Raw genomic sequence first — 18904 nt, forward strand, 5'->3', positions numbered from 1 at the left:
AGCAGCACTTGTACACTTGTACAATGGACATCTGTTGCTCAGCAGTGTGGCTTGTATAGCAGTTAGTCCCTTTACTTTTTCCCCTCACCTGCAGTTACGCTGCACATCATCATGCAGAGACAGGAAAAGTGAGCCTTTACTCAAGTATTAGACTTAAGAACAAATTTGAGGAACTTGTAATTAGAGTAAATCCATTTTATGCAGCTTTATACATCTACTCCACTTTTTACTTCACTACAAAAAAAACAGTTTTATTGATGATTTCAAAAGAGAGATAAATGAAAACACAGCAAAAATGTTTTCTGGATGTATTTGCTTCACATTTATAATTCACATATCACATAGAAAAATAGTATTCTTGGAAGTACAAACAACTGGAAATGGAGATAGTCTTGTGCACCAACATTTAATCAACTGTATGCATGCAAGTCATCTGATTGCACCGTTCAGTAAGTCAGAGTTCAACTGGAGAACTCACACACGCGCCATGATTTTTACTTTTACAAGAACAGTCTCTATAAACAATACAAGAACAGTGGTGGTAAAAAACATTTTCCACCTCTGGTGCAATAAATCCTTATCAGCTGGGATTGCATCATACACAGTATAAAACACTGGATATCATTTCATAGCAAAAAACAGTTCTTCTAACCAGAGTTAAATACACAGCTGGGAGTCAGAGCTCGCAGTGAGAAACGGGCCAGTGCGCGAGTGAAAACGTAGGCCCCATCATGATGTTGCTTCCTCCATCAGCTCCAAACGGACTAAGCATTCACGTGGCTGTGTAGATGAAGTATTAACTTTGTAAAATGTGTCCATCCGGTAAAAAAAACCCTTTTATTTCTTTAAAACCTAGTCAGCGACGGTGAGTGTGGCCGCTCCAAAAACCATCAAGCAGTGATCTCTCCACCTACTGCTTCTGCTTCTTCTTTGCTGGTTTAATGGGGGTGATCTCTTCCTCTTCCTCATCATCATCATCGTCGTCGTCGTCGTCATCATCAGACGGGTCGGACTCTTCAAACTGTGAGGCTACGCAAGTAAAGAGGACATAGTTAAGTCAATGTATTAAATTAAACCCTGGTATTTAATTATAAAAAGGTGAAGAAAGGTGTCTTTATTTAATCTAACCTCTTAATTGATCTCATGCACATTTAGTGAACTGCAGCTGCAAACACTCCTCACATCCAGTGATAACAGCAAAGGGGGTGTCTAATCCACGCACTATTGATAAATGTGCATGTCCCAGATTTTTCTATTTTTTTAAAAATAAATTCAAATCTTAATTTAAAACTGAAATACTTTGCGCAAGCGTCAAAGTCTTGGATTTTTATTTGAAATAAGTTTGACATTTTTAATCACCCAGAGATGCATGAATTTTTTTCATGTAGTTGGGTCAATTTGAACACTGAATAAAGAAATAATGTCTGAATCATAAGAGTGGATTTGTTATCTCTATTGTAACATAAGGTTGGGAAGAAGAAGTTTATGGCATCTAATTAGTGTGTGTGTGTGTGTGTGTGTGTGGGGGGGGGTATTACAAAGCAACATATTAGCTGCTTTGTAATTACATCCACTTTTTCCACATGCAAAGCCGTGTCTGACTGTAGCTTCAAAGATTTATATTTCATTATGTGTCAGAAATGAGAGAATAATTATTTCAAAAAGCCCAAGCTGATATATATTTAAATAGCTCATTTTGGTGGAAACAGTGGTTAGAGCAGTCGCCCCATGCAAAGAGGCTGAAGGTAATCAAGGCAGCTGCCGCAAGTTCGATTCCGACTTGCGGCCCTTTGCTGCATGCCCCCCCCTCTTACCCCATTTCCTGTCTGTCCTACTGCATAAAGGCTTGAAAACTGCCCCAAAAATAATCTTAAAAAACACAAAAAACAGCTGATTTTGTTTGATATTTTTGTTTAAAAAAATGGCTGACATAATTAGTTTATTATTATATTGTTGCAAATTTTTCTGTTGACTAACTAATGGGATCACTAATTCTATCAGCAGGTTAGAAAATGTCACTGAACTATTTCAATGCCAGCAGTTATCGAGCACCTGAACCCAAAATATTAAGACTTGATCATGATTATTTAATGCTTGCTCATTCAGAGAGGGCCCGCTCTGCGTCTGCTGTGAATATTAAGATTTTTGGTTTACACAAGTGATTGAGTGGATGAAACACTGAATTATGTTGAAGATCAAACATTTCAAGGAGTAGTTATTCTAATCCAAGCCTATTTCTAACCTTGAACATTTTCCAGACTTTGAACTAACCCTGATTTCATTTTGATAGCCTATTTATCAACTTCTATTTATTTCGATAACATCTTTAGATGCACGGCCAGTAGAAATGTTCTAATTGGGTCATTAGCGGTTTAACAAAGCTCTGTGAGGGTTAGAAAAGTGTTACCTATGAGGTGTAACCCGCTGACGGTAACCGGCCCTGTCCCAGCCTTGAGCCGGATGGTCACCGGGGCTTTCAGCTCAAACTCTCCCAGACTCACCTGAGGACAAGAAGGTCAAAATTGAGATAACGTCTTTACCAACATGAACCTGCACACAGTGAGGAGTCCCTGCTCTGTACCATGGGCAGACAGCTGACGTGGAGGTTGGCGATGGGCACTGAAACGGTCTTTCCTTGGTGGTTCATGGCCGTTACCTCCACCACGTTACTCTCCTCCTTGGCACCCTCTCCCAGACAAATCTGCCAGAACAAAACGATAAATAAAGTTGACATCTATCCAAAGTGTTAGCATGCACATAAAACTATTTAAAACACACACACACACGCACACGCACACGCACACCAAAAATGGTGGGGTGAATCTGATTACACAAACTCTGTTGCAATTGTACATACTGTTCTGAGTTCAAGGAAGTGCTCCAGGTCCTCCTCTTCATCTCCTTGGAAAGTGTAGAACGGTACTTTAGAGGACAGCTCGCAGCCTGCAAGAAAAAACCAAGATGATTTTAGTCACTTATTAAAATAAAAAGTCCTGTAAGTAATGCAGTAGCTGAACTGCAGTCATCAAAGCAGCTTCTTCACTGTGGGATCATCGCAGGGGAAACCCACGTGTGCGCCGCCAGAGCTGGTAAACTGTTTCTAAAGGTCCTTACTGAACAGGAAGCTCTCCAACTTGGATTGACCGGCTGGTCCGTGATCATCCGTGCAGTCATCGTCGTGGCAGGACATCTTGTCAAAGCACAAAAAAGAATAATGGGGTTCGCTGTGAACACTTAAAGACATATGAACCCTCTACGAAACACAACAAGCGCGTCGCAAACTGCGAGCATCAGGCGAGCATGCCTGACGCGTCATCGGTGTGCGCCTGTGGCTCGGTGACGTTTTGTCTTTTCCCTTTTTTTTATTGAAAAGATTCAATATAAACATTTGTTTTTATAACATGTTCCACAGTTATACACAATGGCAACAATGTTTGTGTAAGTTTAGAAATAATAACATAAATCAAAATGTACAAAGACAGTAAAACATAAACAAAGGAATAGAGAATAACAAAAACAAAAAACATATATGGGGTCTGCTAAACTAAGGGAGTACATTTGAAATCCCGAAGTAATCCAATAGTTTAGCCAATTTATTATCTTTGAGTTTTCAGTTTTCCGTAGGGATCAAATATGATTTCAAATCTGAATCTCCAAAAATATAAAATGAGGGTAGTTTAATTATGGAAGTTTCATTTGCCGGATATTTGGGATTGTTAAGAATTAGTAATAAATCCATCTTTAAGTATTACATTTTTACAAAACATTGTGAAAGGGTCTTTTTCCTTCTCCTCCAGCCAAGGTCCACGCTCCAGTCCAGACAGTGGAGCTAAAAACTAGATCAAATAAATAATAAATAATAATAATTATACAATACAAAATAAAATAATACATTTAGAATGAACACGGTTCAAACACACTTCCTTAGTCAAGTGGTGTATTTTAAGCCTTTCCAGCATCTTATATATACACATATATATAGTATTGTATTTCTTCATTGCATTACATGTTATTGTGCTATAAACTAGCAAAACCCAACAAAGTTTCATGTTTCAAAATGAGCCAACTGTTTGTAAGTAGACTTGGCATCCTATACTGTAAATCCAAAATTTGTATCAGTTTCAATCACTTAATTCTAAATCCAAGCCCTTTTCCAAACATTGAGAACACCACATTAAAATTCAAGTGAATAAATGTGATTTCAAAAGGCTTGTTTCAGGAATATTATTTATATAAAATTGCATCTGGAAAGAGCAATTTACAAAACCCAATCTCCGAACTTTAAAAGTGTATGACTATGACGACATCGTAAAAACCATAACAAGGATACAACCGAGGATCACTTTTTTTGACCGTGGCATGTGTACAGACAAAACTTTCCTTTCATTTATCAAGACAGAAACAGCAAAGCTTCTTCCAGGACAGAGATTCTAAGCAACCTGTGAATTAGACAGAAATGTTCCCACCTTTGAATCCAGACGGGCTCACAAAAAGAAATGTGCAACACAAAGAACACAAAGGAACTTATTATGGTTTATTTGTTTTTAATTTTATGTATCTTACATACAAATTTTACATTGGTAAACTGTCACTTTTATGACTCCTGACCCCAAACTAAACTCAAAATGTACAATTGGAGCCTGTTCGCTCAGACACAGCCCATTTTTATCAAAACCGGTTAGCAGAGGAGAAGCTTGAGTATCGACCAACTGCAAGATGAACCATTTAAAATAAGATGTGAAATTCTTTTGCTGCCGTTTCAGAATTCGTGGATGGCTGTACACGACAGGGCATTTTAACAAGGCCAGCATTTGTGTATTTCTTAAACAGAAAACCAGCCACAATTTCAATAAAGATATACAAAATAATAACACTTTATGATTGACAGCGCTTACAGACTGTCTACCAACTACAGTATCAGGCTCATAGAGGTGAGTGGCATGCTTCTGCCTCTATGTAGCAAAAGATGAGGTTATTCTAATGACCACCACAGCAAATCCAATACCTCATGCACATTATGAATGTTAAAACATCACATTAGCAGGCAGCTACTGAAGAGCAACTGATGATCCTCATGTAACCAACAGAACACTCCTATCTAATAGTCCAAGTTCTTTTGTTTTTTTTTAAGTCAACTACACAAGATTTACAAAAACAAACGGGAAATGCGTTAGAATATAAAACATTTAATAGACAGATAGGAAAAAAGGCCTTGGAATTTCTGCTCCATGCCCCCCACAACTAACAGCTCAGAGTGGGAGTCAGTGCCACTTTGGTAACGGCATACTAAAGAGTGCTCACCAAGGCTCGACAGAGAAGACATTCATTTAAGAGTATGCAGTGTTGAAAGGGATGCAAGCTGAGAGAGATAAACTCATTATTTTCTATTGACGATGATGAGCAAAGGATGACTTGTTTGGCTCTTTTGAGCATAGCCCAGATCACCTGCTGCTTTACAAGTCAGGGTTGGAATAAGTGGTTAAGTAAAAAAAAACAGCGCTTTATGACAGTGGGAGGGTTAATGCTTCCAAGTCTTTAGGATTCTTACTTATCTCAACTATTCCTATGTGAATTGGTGCCAGTCAAATGTTACATTTTTTTAATAGCAGATCAGAATATCAAGATTTTGGTCCCACTGGGTACTGCTATCAGAAAATGTTGATTGAGTTTGTTATTAAAAAGAGTAACTGCACAAACGTTTAACTACTTCAATAAATTAGACATGACTTAACTTGACGGTCTGAACTTTCTCTGACGGAGAATTGTGCTGGAGTTTGGGATCTGGTACAGCAAAACTAAGATATGTCACTGTCAATCTCAGGCTACGTCTCTACGTAATTTGAACAAGTCCGATGTCTTAGAATCACCGTTCTCTAGCTTTATCTGACTGATACGTGTAAGGAAAGAAAGCCTTTAAAACAGAAGACACTGGGGTCTGCAATATAAACCTAAAATCCAAAGGCAATGAACCAAAAGGCAATTATAGCTCAAAAGGGAAATAAGCAAAAAATGGCCACAAGCAAAGTGCTGAACAGAAATAGGCTATGCGCAATGTTTGTAAACTTGTGGAAGCTTTTCTATTGCTTTCCAAATGTCTACTACTACTACTTGAACAGAAATTCAGAGGACCTCCTGGATGAGTCTTTAACAATCTCAACATATACTTTCCCCCCTTGCTGGTCTGGGACGATCTTTGAGGGTTTCATAAACCCCGAAAGCTACAATTTTCCACCCTTCATGTGTGCAGACTCAGCATTTCACCTCACTTTTTGATAAAAATGAAAAGGCCTCTTTTTCTCCCCAAAGTCTATTGTGGAGCAACTGCCGTGATGTGACGATGAAAGGCAAACTCTCATATAGCACCTCACATCCTGCAGAGATACGGGCCGCCCTCATTTCACAGCTCTGCCTCCATTTGAGATACAGACACTTTGCGTTAGGGCAATATCCATGTAATGACTCAGAAAAAAAAGGCTTATGGGGTTATCACTTCCTGCCTCTTGGAGGTATACGATTAGTGGGATCCCACAGTCATTGCTGGAGCGCCACTCTTCCATGTTGGCTCAAATCAACTGATAACGGATCACTCCTCGGCCTTTTAGCTTCGGATCTATTAAATCCAACGGAGCCATAACATCTAAGGGCAGCACAGGGAATCTGTGTGTGCGACTGCTGTGCTTCTGTACACAAATCCTAAAAAGAGGTTTCCCGGGGCTAGCCCAGATGGTAATGTAGTATAAAATCATCATGGAAGTTTTTCTCATGAAGGTAGCAAACATGTTTAATGTTGACTTGCTCTCTCTCTGACTGTCTTTTATTGTAGCAGGGCGTTTCTTCATAGGCTGCGTCCCATTATGATGACATCTTTGGGAAAGCCCTCCATTTTGGCCACTTCAAAGCAACCCAGCTTACCATAGAAGTCCAGCATTCGCTTATCGGTCTGACGAACCTGACAGAACGCACCGAGGGACCCTGGAAGAAAAAAAACAAAACTAATTCAATAACAAAACATATCATACAATCAGTATGGCTAAATATGTGTTGAGTATTATATGTTTTAAATTGAAAATAATCTTCGACTGTGTCCCCGACCAGTGATAAACTGATTCAAGACCTCTGTCACAGCACAACATTTCAGTCTGTGCTTTGATAATTTATGTTTCTTTAAGCCTCTCAAAGGGATACATTTGACCTTGACATGGATAAACTTTCTTATGAAAACTCAGAGACGTTCTTATTGTTTTGGACTCATTTTCATATTTAGATAAGATCAGTGAGCCTGCTTGTTCTATCTTTATAAACACTGATGTAGGTGTACTGATTAACACATTTGTCTTACGTAAAATTAAATATTCCAACACCCTGTTACCTACATACACATATTGTGTAAGTGTTATAAGTGTGTATATATATATATATATATATATATGTGTACACACACACACACACACACACACACACACACACACACACACACACACACACACACACACACACACACACACACACACACACACACACACACACACACACACACACACACACACACACACACACACACACACACACACACACACACACACACACACACACACACACACACACACACACACACACACACACACACACACACACACACACACACACACACACACATAAACACATACCGGTATATATATATATATACACACAAATAACACTTACACAATATGTGTGTGTGTTTATTTATATATATATACACAATATGTGTATGTAGGTAACAGGGTGTTAGAATATGTAATTTTACCTAAGACAATTGTGTTAATCCACACACACACACACACACACGCACGCACGCACGCGCAAACACAACAAGTAGTAGTAATGACCATTCCTGTCATAACAGAAGATGGCTGCCACCTACCATTGGCCTTAAGAGAAGATAGAAGACATCCCATCATGCTTTTAGCCACACTGGGGTCAGTGACCTTGGCGTGAATGTCAACCTTGATGAGAGAGGGGAAGTTGGAGAGGAAAGAGGCTGGAAGACCCTCCTCCTCTTCGTGGAAACTCAGCATCATCTTCTACAGGGACAACGGACAGAGACGGCGACATAAAATTCAACAAAAGGAGACAATTGTATGCCAACCAATACAGATATTATCATATTGACAGAGAGAGATTAAGATCCTACCTCAGCATCTGTGAGGTCTTTCTCACAGTCAGGTTTGACATATTTCTCTTTCATGAAAGGAATCCAGTTCAACTTGCATTTCTTGACGAAGGGCTGGACATCCACAGTACCCAGAGCATAACCGCAGATCCCTTCATCGTCCTCCAGCACAAACCCGTAGTCTGAACTCAGAGTCAGGAGTCCTCCTACTAACCTGTGAACAAACAGGAAGGATTTTGTCAGCCATGTTGATTTGCACTGTAGGGGAAAACTCCAGTCCAGGCTTTAGTCATCTACATGTTTTACCTGTCTCCTATGAGGTCAGGATCCTCATCAGAGACGGGTACATCCTCCATTCCTTCACTGTACATTTCTTTACAGATTTTATAAATCGCGCTCTGCGAAAAAAGAAGACACGTACAGCTGTAACATGAAGTCTAAGCCTGGAAAATACCACAAAGAATGTCAATGTGCTTAAAGACTAGTAGTCGACCGATACCGGGTTCTTCAATGTCCAATGCAGATATTTAAAAATCAATATTAATAAATGAGACACGAAATTGCTGAAATGATATGAGTATTTATTTAACACTTATTGTCTGCATTGTCTCTGATAGTCTTTGTTGAGTGCTATAACTCACAGCATAGTTTAGAAAAAACAAAGGAAAATGAACATTTTCAAAACATTTCGTAAAAAGCTTCACAGTTGCTTACTGTCCCAAATCCATCGCAAAAGGCAAATGTGATGAATGTTTGACTTATCATGTAAGCTAGTTAAGCTGGGTCAGGGCCTGCTACCGTGATGCTAACGTCTACCCTTAGAACGGGTTTGCATTCAGCACATACATTTGCTGATATAAGGGCAGTGGAGCACAGCATTGTGGCACATTAAGTGCAAAGCATTCACAGCTTAAACTAGGTCAGTTCTGCTGGGAATACTAGCAATTGGCAAATGATTTCTGCAACCATACATTCATGACTTTATTGACATTTAGTGACTGATTGTATTTAAGGGGCAATTCTTGTGTTCTGGTTAAAAAAAAAAAAAAAAAAGTGAACACACAAACAAACATCTTACCACATCCTTGGGATAGTACGGCCTTATGGAATAGATTTTGGAGGTTGGTAATGAAGGTGGAGGTTGGTAGAAAAGATCGTTTGCCGCTTCTATTGGCAACAATCTCTGTGGGTATCAAAAGAAACAGGTTCAGTTTCACTGAGACCAGGTGGCGTGCTTCTTTGGCTGACTGCCTCAATGTGCATTTGCTACAGTTGAGCCACTATCAAACCAAAAGGAACTACAGAAGAAAGCAAAGTGCTTTGGAATATTGTTTTTTTTTTTTAAATATCATATAAAAGTTATAAACTGATGTTCCTCGTTGATCTGACAGTGGACATCAAGAGCAAACTTCACATCTTTCTGATTTTTGCTTAATGGACATAGCACAACAATCACATACATATTTGCTTTTCAAATATAAAACAAGAGTGGCATTTTGGTCTGATAAAGGTTTTACTGGCTGAAGGAGATGCTCCTTTCCCTTTTGTAAGACATCGCAATATTTCGCTGCGCAGGACCCTCCTGTTGAGAAAAATAATGATGCTGGCGCAGAGAGGCAGAGAGAACTCCAGGAAAAAAAACAGTGAGACAAATTAAATATGAGCTAACCGAGTAATTTAAAATGGCATTTTAGTTGCCATCTAGAGTCTTTGCTACTCTCCAAGGATGGAGACACTACTTCAGACTGGACACATGTTTTTGATCATGGAGTTTTCCCATTGCAAACATGCTTGCGTTCTCGCTGGCGCTGCGATGCTTGCGCGTGCGCTTGGAAAGGGTTGGCTTGGTAATTTGTGCACTGTTGTGCTTTCCTGCAAAGAAATGAGATGTCATGAAAATAAAACCTAGCCATGCTCGCTTGCGCTGCGTGCGCTAAGGAAAAGCAGCATCTCCTTGTGCAGTTGCTGAAAGAAATTCAAATTAATCAATCAGAAAATGCAACGCCAAACACTGACTGTTACCTCTTTTATGAAAATGGGTTTCAGTCACCCACTTCCCTCCCACAGACTGACAATATTCCAAAATAATACAAAGGACATTAACTTGTTTGGAGAACAAGAGAACGGGATGGAACCCAGATGTTATGAAGCCTGGCCCTCTACAATCAGCTCACCTTCGACAGACCAAAGCCCTTCATACCTACGACATATTACCATTGTTGCCTTTGCTCACAACACTCTTTTTTTCCCATAAGATCGCTGTAAATTCAGTGCATTAGATACCTGGAACTCTCCTGCTAGACCTCCCCTAAAGGCCCAGGGTTCTTGGTCTCCTCTAAGGAACTGTGCTGAGGACTGACTACGACACCCTGTTAGGAGCAGAGCCAAGCGGACATTGTTACCACAGGATGGGGCTCTCTGACAGATGAAAGGAGTGAGGAGATGGGGAGGAAGGGGTCATACGTATCTAATAGCAGAATCCATATGAATAAATTAATTTGAGTTTAAACATAAAAAGGACCTTATTTGGAATAAACTATATTCAGAGGAAATATTTTATGATAAAATGGGGCTCGAGTAACTAAAGCTTACGTGTTTACGAGAAGAAATCAGGTCCAAGATATAAATGCACCGGAAATTCTCATTGTCAGTACAACAATGTCAAACTGCTCCACGTGACATGGTATGCAAGTTTTAAGAAAGCAGTGAGGAACGCATGCTCTCCAAAAACTGAATAGAGAACAGAATTAAGTGCAGTTCAGCCCCCTTGGGTGTTTCAGTAAGGGTAATACTCATTAGACAAACCGACCATCAGGACAGGAACCCACTCTGTCTATGGACTACAAAAGTAAGCTTCAGCTGCCGTCACCCCACTCATCTTAGCCCCCCGTGTGAAGTCACATTCTCATCTTATCTGCCTTGTCACATGACTGGGGAGCATGAGTCATCAAACCAGGAAGACAGAACCAGAACCCGAGGTAGAATGAACAGTCCCCGAGTTACAGGGCCTCTCAGATTACTATTCAAAGCCACAATCAGACCAAAAGATGTAAGGCACTGCAGGGACAAAGCATTTAAAGAAGAGTGTATTTCTAAAGAACAAAGGGCTCCTACAGTTTGTACACAGTAGTTTTCCTGCTAACAAAGGCTAACCCTGGTTGACGAGAAGCCCTGTCATGTGACCAGACAAATGCAGCGCGCGGGAAGGACACCTAATAGTGTTTTATATAACCTCACCCTGATATCTTAAACAACTCCTCTGATGAACTGACACAACACAGCATGCAGATGCACCCACAGGAAGGAACTCTGAACTTTCTTACCCAAATTAAAAACAACAAAACTGGCAAAGAATGATTTATTGGTGGGTTACTTCCACCTCAATTATCTATTCAGACTGCATTGCCTTAACACAACCTTAAATATCCCTGAGTAGGATGAAGATCATGTGCCATGGATAAATTTCAATGCCAAGTGTCAATTTCCTTGAGTAGGTGCATCAGGCTGGTCTGAGCCATTTCTATAGGCCTACTGACAGAAACAAAAAACAAGTTAGAGAGATGCTGCCAAAGAGAGAAATTCGGGAGTTAACACTTAGGATTCAAAGCTACATCGCTGCGCAAAATGTGACTTCATCCGGAAAGTTTCTTCCTTTCCTCCAAATCCATATTTTACATTTATAAGTCTAGTAAAAAAAAAATTTAAAAAAACATAAATCCCCTTCAAATGTGAACAAAACAAAAACACACGCCGCTTGCACTGTGCATACATCGGCCACTGTCGATCCAAAAGCAGTAGAAACTTGTACTGTGGATTCTTCCAATCTGTACACAGTGAAGGGAGAAAACAGTAGAAAATCGTTATTAGTAAGTGTTCTCAGTACAATAACCAGGGAGGCTGCGACTAAGTGCCGGCTGCACAGCTTCTATTAAGGGGAAAACATGGGGACCTGATAATAGCAACAGCAGAGGTCAACAGTTAGGCACTTAATGACACTGCAGTTATTAAGAGGAACTCAAAGACAACTATATTCATGGGGCACTTGATTTCCTTTATGTTGCTAGGGAGTTACAATCATTTACTGATGCTTTAAACCAGTAATGTAATTGAAAAGATTTTTGATGTGGTTGAGCCAGTGTGGGTATGCTGCCTGCTGTGTACTGTGGGCCAGAGTCCTCAGCTTTACCATATAGGACAGAAACCTGTGAATGAAACTGGGTTACAGGGAGTAACCTACAGGCCATGCTGGTGCTTCAGAATATTCAAAGAACACGGCGAAAAAAAAAGATGGAGACGTTATCACAAGGCCGAATGTCACTCAAACTGTATCACAGTGTACCATCTGAACTAATGAAAGAGCGTATGAGGTGAAGGGAGAGAGAGATAAAGTGGGAGAGAAAGAATATCCTTTCTTACACAAGGTGATGCATCACTCACTGATACAGATTGAGCAAACAATTTAGAGGGTTCAAATCCAGCTACAGCCTCATTTTAGAGATTACTCAGTGAGGCAACAACACTTCCTTTAATATATTCATGTGGTTCATGTTTAAAAAACAGCTGGAAAAAACAGAGACCAATTCAGATATTTCAGACTCAGTTTATGCACCAGAATGGCCTTCCATAGTCAGCCAGTCAGCTTGCTCTCCAAGCTTGTCTGCTTGTCTGCTTGTGTGCTTGTGTGCTCGCGTGCGCGCTAGGGCATGGAGGAAGGGGGGATGGGGACTTCCCCTTGGCTCCCGTCCCCACAGACAGAGAGATGGAAGCAAGTGTCTGTGTGGGAATGCAGCAGTGATGTTACCGGATACACAGCAAGCAGCAGTAACCCTGCTGGGACGTTTGCCACAGAGACCCAGTTTAGACAACACCAATATGGGGCAGCTTGTTATGGAATAAATAAGGAGGATGCTAGCAGTGCAAGTGGCATTCAGTCAGAAGAAAACAAAAAAAACAAAACTAAAAATCAATCAATGTGTGAAACAAGAGAAATGAATAGAATCCTAACTATTGAGAGGTGATGCGACTAGATCTGTGCTTAGCTGATCTATAATAAACTGCCATCTATTAAAAGTGGGGGTGTTAACTGGGGGTAACTACTCACATAGTCACCCCTTCTACAGGTGGTGGCTAAGTTCTCTCAAGTTTTTTGATCAGTAATATATTACCATCTGTTAAGCAGGCTGTGCAAGTGTGTGAAATATAAATGTGCCTCATTAAACTGCATAGCACTGGACTACGACAGAATCCATGCAACTAACCATTCAAATGCTTTTTCTTTATAAACCGGTAATCTTTTGTGTATGATGTGTGATTTTTTTTGTGTATGTGTGTGTAAAATGTGTCTTTGAGAATAATGAAAATCAGGATTACCAGACTTGATCAGACTATCGCTATGCTACTGTAATGCTCTCTAAGAGTAAGTGCCTTATGGTTCCCTTCATACATACCTAGCCACTGGACAAACGACTTGACCATAGAAATGATGCTCTTGATGTCCCAGATGTAAGAGTAGAGGTCATATAGGATGGTGCGGTTGGCTGAATTGGACACCCGTGTAAACATCTGGATGACTGAGCAGCACATTTCCTCAAACTTCTCTGCCCTCGATTGCCATTCTTCTACCTGCGACAGTGATTGGAAATAAGGACAGATAATAAATAAAGTAATGGGGACAGCACTAAACAGCAGACGTACATCTGTGATATGTCAAAATGCAATTGTGCAATGTAGTTTACTCAAATACAGTACACAATGGTGTATGGTGCCCTCCATCTCTTTTCATAACCACGCCACCCAATGGGCAGTATGGGTAGTACACATCCACCATTTTGTTTTTCGACAACCAATACTATTCACAGGCAAGTTCAGTTAATGATAAACTAGTTTTCTAGTATTTCAATAAATGAACCCACCTTTTCAGTTTCCTTTCTCTTGCAGTTGACACTGACGACGCTGCTGTTGGCTCTTAGCCAGTTGAACTCCTTTAACATCTGCATGGCCTTGGGTCCATGTTCATAAGGCAGGTAGAAGAGCTCTGCCAGCAGGCTCAGGTCCTCGAGTGAGAGGGGCTCTGTTGTGAACAGGGGCTTCTCATCGGGCCCAGGCACAAACAAATCCTGAGGATAAACCAGAAATAATATGACGTTGTAGGGAATTCTTATTTGATTTTTGCATTTAGTTGCAGATATAAAAGGAAACTCACAAATGTTTGCGACACCTGCTTGAGCTGATCATCTGTCTGCATGGGAGCGATATCACTTCCGGGGTCCTCCTGGATGGACTCTTCGGGGGACTTTGACTCTGTTAGACTCTCCTTGTCTGTATCCATGGGCTTCAGGTCCTCAGCTAAGATAGGACCAACCTGCTTCTCCTCTGGGTCTGCTTCTGCTTCTGGCTCTGGCTCATCCAGCTTCTCAACCACCATCTCCATGGGCTCCTCATCTGAATCCTTCTTCTCAACTTCCACCTACAAAGGAGCAATATAAGCATACTTGTAGAAACACATACACATGATCCACTCTCCAGTAAACAAATGTTAAAGAAAGAAAGTAAATTGTCAAACCAGATTATAAAAACGAGTCCAAGAACATGTAAAGAAAAAAGTACATTAAGTAATTCTTAACTGTATAAATGACAATATATTCACATCAACAGAGAGCTTGATATCTAATAGAAACATTAAATACTCATTCCAGTCATTCATGTGCTTCTATTTTGTTTTATACTAATAGTAAACCTCACCTCCTCTGCATCCTGAGGTGTTTTTGCCATGGGGTGTGAGAGTGGATCCACACAGAGAGGCGGCAAGGCTGGAGACATGATGGGCTGCTGGAACACGGTTGTGACTGTTGTGGAAGAGCAGAGAGAGGGAGCAGCCTTGGATGACACGTCGATGGCTGTGCTTTTGGCACCACTCTGAGGCACCTGTCGGCCTGGAAGACAAAGTTAAATCTCACTGCATCATGTTCTTCAGTCACAAAATCATAATTTTAGGCTGTCAGTGCCAACACGATGAGTATTCAGAGAATTACTGCGAGAAAATTAATTAGCGTAGAGATATGACAAAATAACGGGAGTGCTCTCACTGTTGTATTGATGGGGCACAACAAAGTCCTCTAGCCATTCTGTGAGAGCCAGTTTTAGGGCAAGCTGTGGGCTGTAGAGCATGTCTGTCTCCAGTTCTTCATCGCTGCCTTCATTCTCTAACTTGATCTGGATAGACACTGTGCTGTCCTCGCCATCAGCTGGTAAAGGATGACATGGAGAAACACAGAAAAAGGAGCATTAATGAACGACCTGCATTATGGTACTATGTGAGTATAAGCTCATACAGAGAGATAACAGTATATCCACATTGACATTGACAATTACAAATTTGTTTATTGGATCATACTTACTCATGACCACATCCTTGCGCACCCCGTTCATATTAGACTTGTACCAGGTGGCCAGAGTGTGGATCGCTACGAAGTTGGACTCAAATTCGCAGTTAGGGTTGGTGAGGACTCCCTTCAGCCTGGGGATGAGCTCTGTGGAGCGGCCTTTATATGGACCCAAAAAAAGCCTCTTCTGGTCATAATCATTGGCATGAATGTTGTCCCAGATCACGGGTGCTCTTCCAAGGATTTTTGACACCTCCTCAATTGACTCCACTGTGATATCTTTGGACACCACCTTGGGGCCTGCAGAAAAGGGAAAACATATCCCAATTAAATGTTTTGTCTACTAATCTGACATGCATGACTTTGTGTAATGAAATCAGCAATGGTGTTGGTCAGTTTGACATGAAACTGTGTATTAGACTCACCTGTCCATAGCACTTCAATGCCAGGCAGAAGCTTCTCTCCTACTGTGTGGAGGTACGGGGACTGAGAGACATTTGGGAAGCAAAATGTTCCGCAGTACTCTGCACTCCAGGACAAGAAAACAAATTATGAATAAATCAGTAGATGAAACATTTGTGTAGAAATGGAGGATTCAGACATAGAACTGATGTACCTGTAGGACAGAAGAGGAAGGTTTCAGGCTCTCCCAGATACTGGTAGATTTCGTTGGTAATGGAAACCTGAGCGTGTGCAAATGAGCTGAACACCTCTTTGTCAGCAGGGCACATGTTGTGGTCAATATCGTCAAAAAGTAAGGCAAATGACTTGCAGCCAAAGTGAGTAACCTGAAAGGGATTGGAAATCAAATCCATTAAAATGGTTAAATAGTGACGCAGAGTGAAAGATGCATGGAACTATTAAAGATATATTCATACTACTACCGTACAAAATATTGCAATACCTGATCGAGTTTCCTCTTGAGTGCAGATACCTCTTTCTGATTGGAGAAAGTGATGTCCAGTCCAGGAGAAATGGCATAGATGAACTCTATCCCATACTCCTTAGCAGCACCAATTAAAGTCATGAGTTGTTCTAGGGGATAGATGGGAGAAAATCATTCACCAAATGCATTATTGTGCTCTAATAAAAGCATTATTTATTCCCCTTGCCCCAAGGCAGATGACCCCGAGATGGGTTTTGAATCGTCACCTGCTTCTTCCACAGAGTACATCTCTCTCCAAAACATTCTGTGTTTGTAGTCATCTTTGGGTGCATAAAGGTATGTATTCAGTCCCCATTTCTGCTGCCTGTGAAATGCATTGTTGAACAAACTCAGTATAACTGAAATAATCGAGATATAATAAAAAACTATTGGTGTTTGACTTAAATAATTTGCCACACCTTCTGAACAGCTCTTTCCTCTGTTCCATCGTCCATGGTCGACCATAAAAGCCTGCATCAGGAAACAAAACATACAGTTTTCATCCAGCTGCTTACCCCTGAGTATTCAACAAAACCAATTATTCTCTACACCTTTCTAAAGTCGTAACCTGACTATGTCTGATATATTTACTTGACAAATGACAATAATAATAACAAAGCTAATTGTAAGTCTTGATGATCACGTTTTACACGGATGATTTATAACGTCATCTTTAGTTTGATTAACATGTAACACACGCATTAAACGTTTAACCACACCATGTGATGTTTAGACAAATTCACGATAGATTTCTGATCTTCTGTAGATTCACAAGTGTTTTCCGATTGCACACTATTGCTGAAGCATTTTGATGACCTGTTTATGATTGTATGCGGATCGCAGCTGTCAATGTGATTATTTAACCTCAGGTTTAATATCACCTTCAACCACTCCGCAGACAAATTTTCTGTGCCCCGTCGGTTCGACTCCATCATCGGACTCCTCCACCGGGCCGGGGGCCTCGGCACAAGCCTCTCCGGAGACCGGGCTGGGGCTCGGCTCCACGTCCACTTGAGCAGTCTCCAGCGTCTTATCCTTTTGAACCATTGTTACAGATTTCCCTCGGTGATGAGTCACCAAATTAGGGCAAATTAAAAAGAGCACCGCGGTGTTTTTATGATGCAGGTGACTGTGTAGTTTAGCAGACAAATTCAACCAATCAAGACCTGCAGGAAATAAATGGCGTCACCGTCTGTCTAACGTTATTAACGAGTCTATCAAAATAGTCGAAAATGTAGCTACAGCTTCAACAAGATGTAATAAAAATAAGCATCAGGGGGATTAGGGCATCGTTTGCGTTGGTTAATATATGAAGAAAAACAAGCTGTTCGTTCGTTGTTATCCGCTAATTGTCTTCTCTTTATGGTAAGATTTGTCCTGGTTTTCACTCGGTTCTTCCTGTTTACACCGAGTGCGCATGCTCACAGGACCAGCTCAAACCAGTCAGAACTGGATATGCGTGACAAAACACCGCAAAGATGTCAACATGGCACCGAGATAGATGACGTTTCTACAACGCTAAAGCTAAACAACCGCACTAAGTTAACATGATAAAAATGAAATGTTAACTTATTTGTATTATTACCACTATTACTATTATAAGTAGTTCTACTGTTATTGTGTGTAATTTTCCTTTTTTCGCCAATTTCCCTATGTGAAAAAAATGTATGAGGGATACTGCCGGATGGGTGTTTGAATGTGGATCAATAAAAAGAGATATATAAATAAATACATGGACAAGCGGGACCTACTTCAACACATGGACACAGAAGCACAGAATTGTAGGTGAACATCAATGTAGAAAGAAATATAAAGCATTTATTTATTTATACTTTTAGGTATTTTTTTATTGAGACTTTAGTCACATTTAGTCCATAAATCATTTTCAAGGAATTCACAAACTTCATCGCTCATTAACTCGCTGTTTTCAGTGATTGTGTTGAATATCTCCACAGCTTTCTAATATCTTGAGATTCCTGTCCATATTAGGAATGCAGTTCAGCTCCAAGGCTCCAACACCCACGGGGAGGGAGGGAGCTGCTCATCTGTTAAGACCTAAAGACACGGACCTGTGGATCTGGTGTCAGCAAAACATTGGCAGCTTGTTTTAAATCACCAGGATATATAGAATTATATTTTTGCATATTTATTAACCAGAACTTCTAACACAGCAATGAACCCAAGTGCACACTCTGAGAAGCCTTCTGCCATCTTCACAGCAGACATTTTGACTCTTCATTTTATATTTACAGACTATTAGGAGTGTCCCAGTAAAACAATTAAGACCCTACTCTGGTATTTTGGCATGTCCAAACAGAAAAAGCACAGGTGTAATTAATATTGATACATGTTAATTTAATTCAGGAGAGCTGGATCCAGGGCTCTGGCTCAGTGACACTTGCTGATGTGAGCAATTCTAAGATTTACGTGCTTTTGTGAATGCAA

The 18904-nt window shown here is 40.5% G+C and overlaps 2 protein-coding genes across 3 annotated transcripts; both read right to left on the minus strand.

Annotated features, from left to right (window-relative positions):
• Window positions 1-313: 313 nt before the first annotated feature.
• On the minus strand, window positions 314-3239 carry npm3 (nucleophosmin/nucleoplasmin, 3). The gene is made up of 5 exons (XM_083923105.1): window positions 3115-3239; window positions 2858-2943; window positions 2582-2701; window positions 2408-2501; window positions 314-1029 (listed from the first exon to the last, which is right to left on the minus strand). Exons 1-5 carry the CDS (start codon window positions 3188-3190, stop codon window positions 911-913), a joined length of 495 nt encoding a protein of 164 aa, XP_083779231.1. The 5' UTR covers window positions 3191-3239; the 3' UTR covers window positions 314-910.
• Window positions 3240-4538: 1299 nt separating this feature from the next.
• Window positions 4539-17856, minus strand: oga (O-GlcNAcase). 2 transcript variants are annotated; one of them, XM_083922695.1, is made up of 18 exons: window positions 17341-17856; window positions 16879-16930; window positions 16687-16784; window positions 16439-16569; window positions 16151-16322; window positions 15960-16058; window positions 15550-15834; window positions 15238-15396; window positions 14894-15084; window positions 14370-14618; window positions 14065-14268; window positions 13600-13774; window positions 10436-10521; window positions 9231-9335; window positions 8459-8550; window positions 8174-8366; window positions 7904-8063; window positions 4539-6972 (listed from the first exon to the last, which is right to left on the minus strand). In XM_083922695.1, the coding sequence occupies exons 1-18, from the start codon at window positions 17504-17506 to the stop codon at window positions 6836-6838; spliced, it is 2754 nt and encodes a 917-aa protein (XP_083778821.1). In that variant the 5' UTR covers window positions 17507-17856; the 3' UTR covers window positions 4539-6835. The 2 variants fall into 2 exon arrangements, with proteins under 2 accessions (XP_083778821.1, XP_083778820.1); XM_083922694.1 differs by having other exon boundaries at window positions 14355-14618.
• Between the last annotated feature and the right edge of the window lie 1048 nt (window positions 17857-18904).

The sequence above is a fragment of the Echiichthys vipera genome (genome assembly GCF_963691815.1).
Source record: "Echiichthys vipera genome assembly, chromosome: 11".
Lineage (NCBI taxonomy): Eukaryota > Metazoa > Chordata > Actinopteri > Perciformes > Trachinidae > Echiichthys > Echiichthys vipera.

Excerpts from the sequence above, each read along its gene's own strand:
- npm3 (XM_083923105.1), bottom strand. The coding sequence starts at position 3,190 with ATGTCCTGCCACGACGATGACTGCACGGATGATCACGGACCAGCCGGT. Across the intron at positions 2,944-3,114 it reads GTTGGAGAGCTTCCTGTTCA|GCTGCGAGCTGTCCTCTAAA; the intron begins GTAAGGACCTTT and ends TTTTTCTTGCAG. Across the intron at positions 2,702-2,857 it reads ACTTCCTTGAACTCAGAACA|ATTTGTCTGGGAGAGGGTGC; the intron begins GTATGTACAATT and ends TTGTTCTGGCAG.
- oga (XM_083922694.1), bottom strand. The coding sequence starts at position 17,506 with ATGGTTCAAAAGGATAAGACGCTGGAGACTGCTCAAGTGGACGTGGAG. Across the intron at positions 16,570-16,686 it reads GTACTCTGTGGAAGAAGCAG|AACAACTCATGACTTTAATT; the intron begins GTGACGATTCAA and ends TCTATCCCCTAG. Across the intron at positions 16,059-16,150 it reads CTTCCTCTTCTGTCCTACAG|AGTACTGCGGAACATTTTGC; the intron begins GTACATCAGTTC and ends CCTGGAGTGCAG.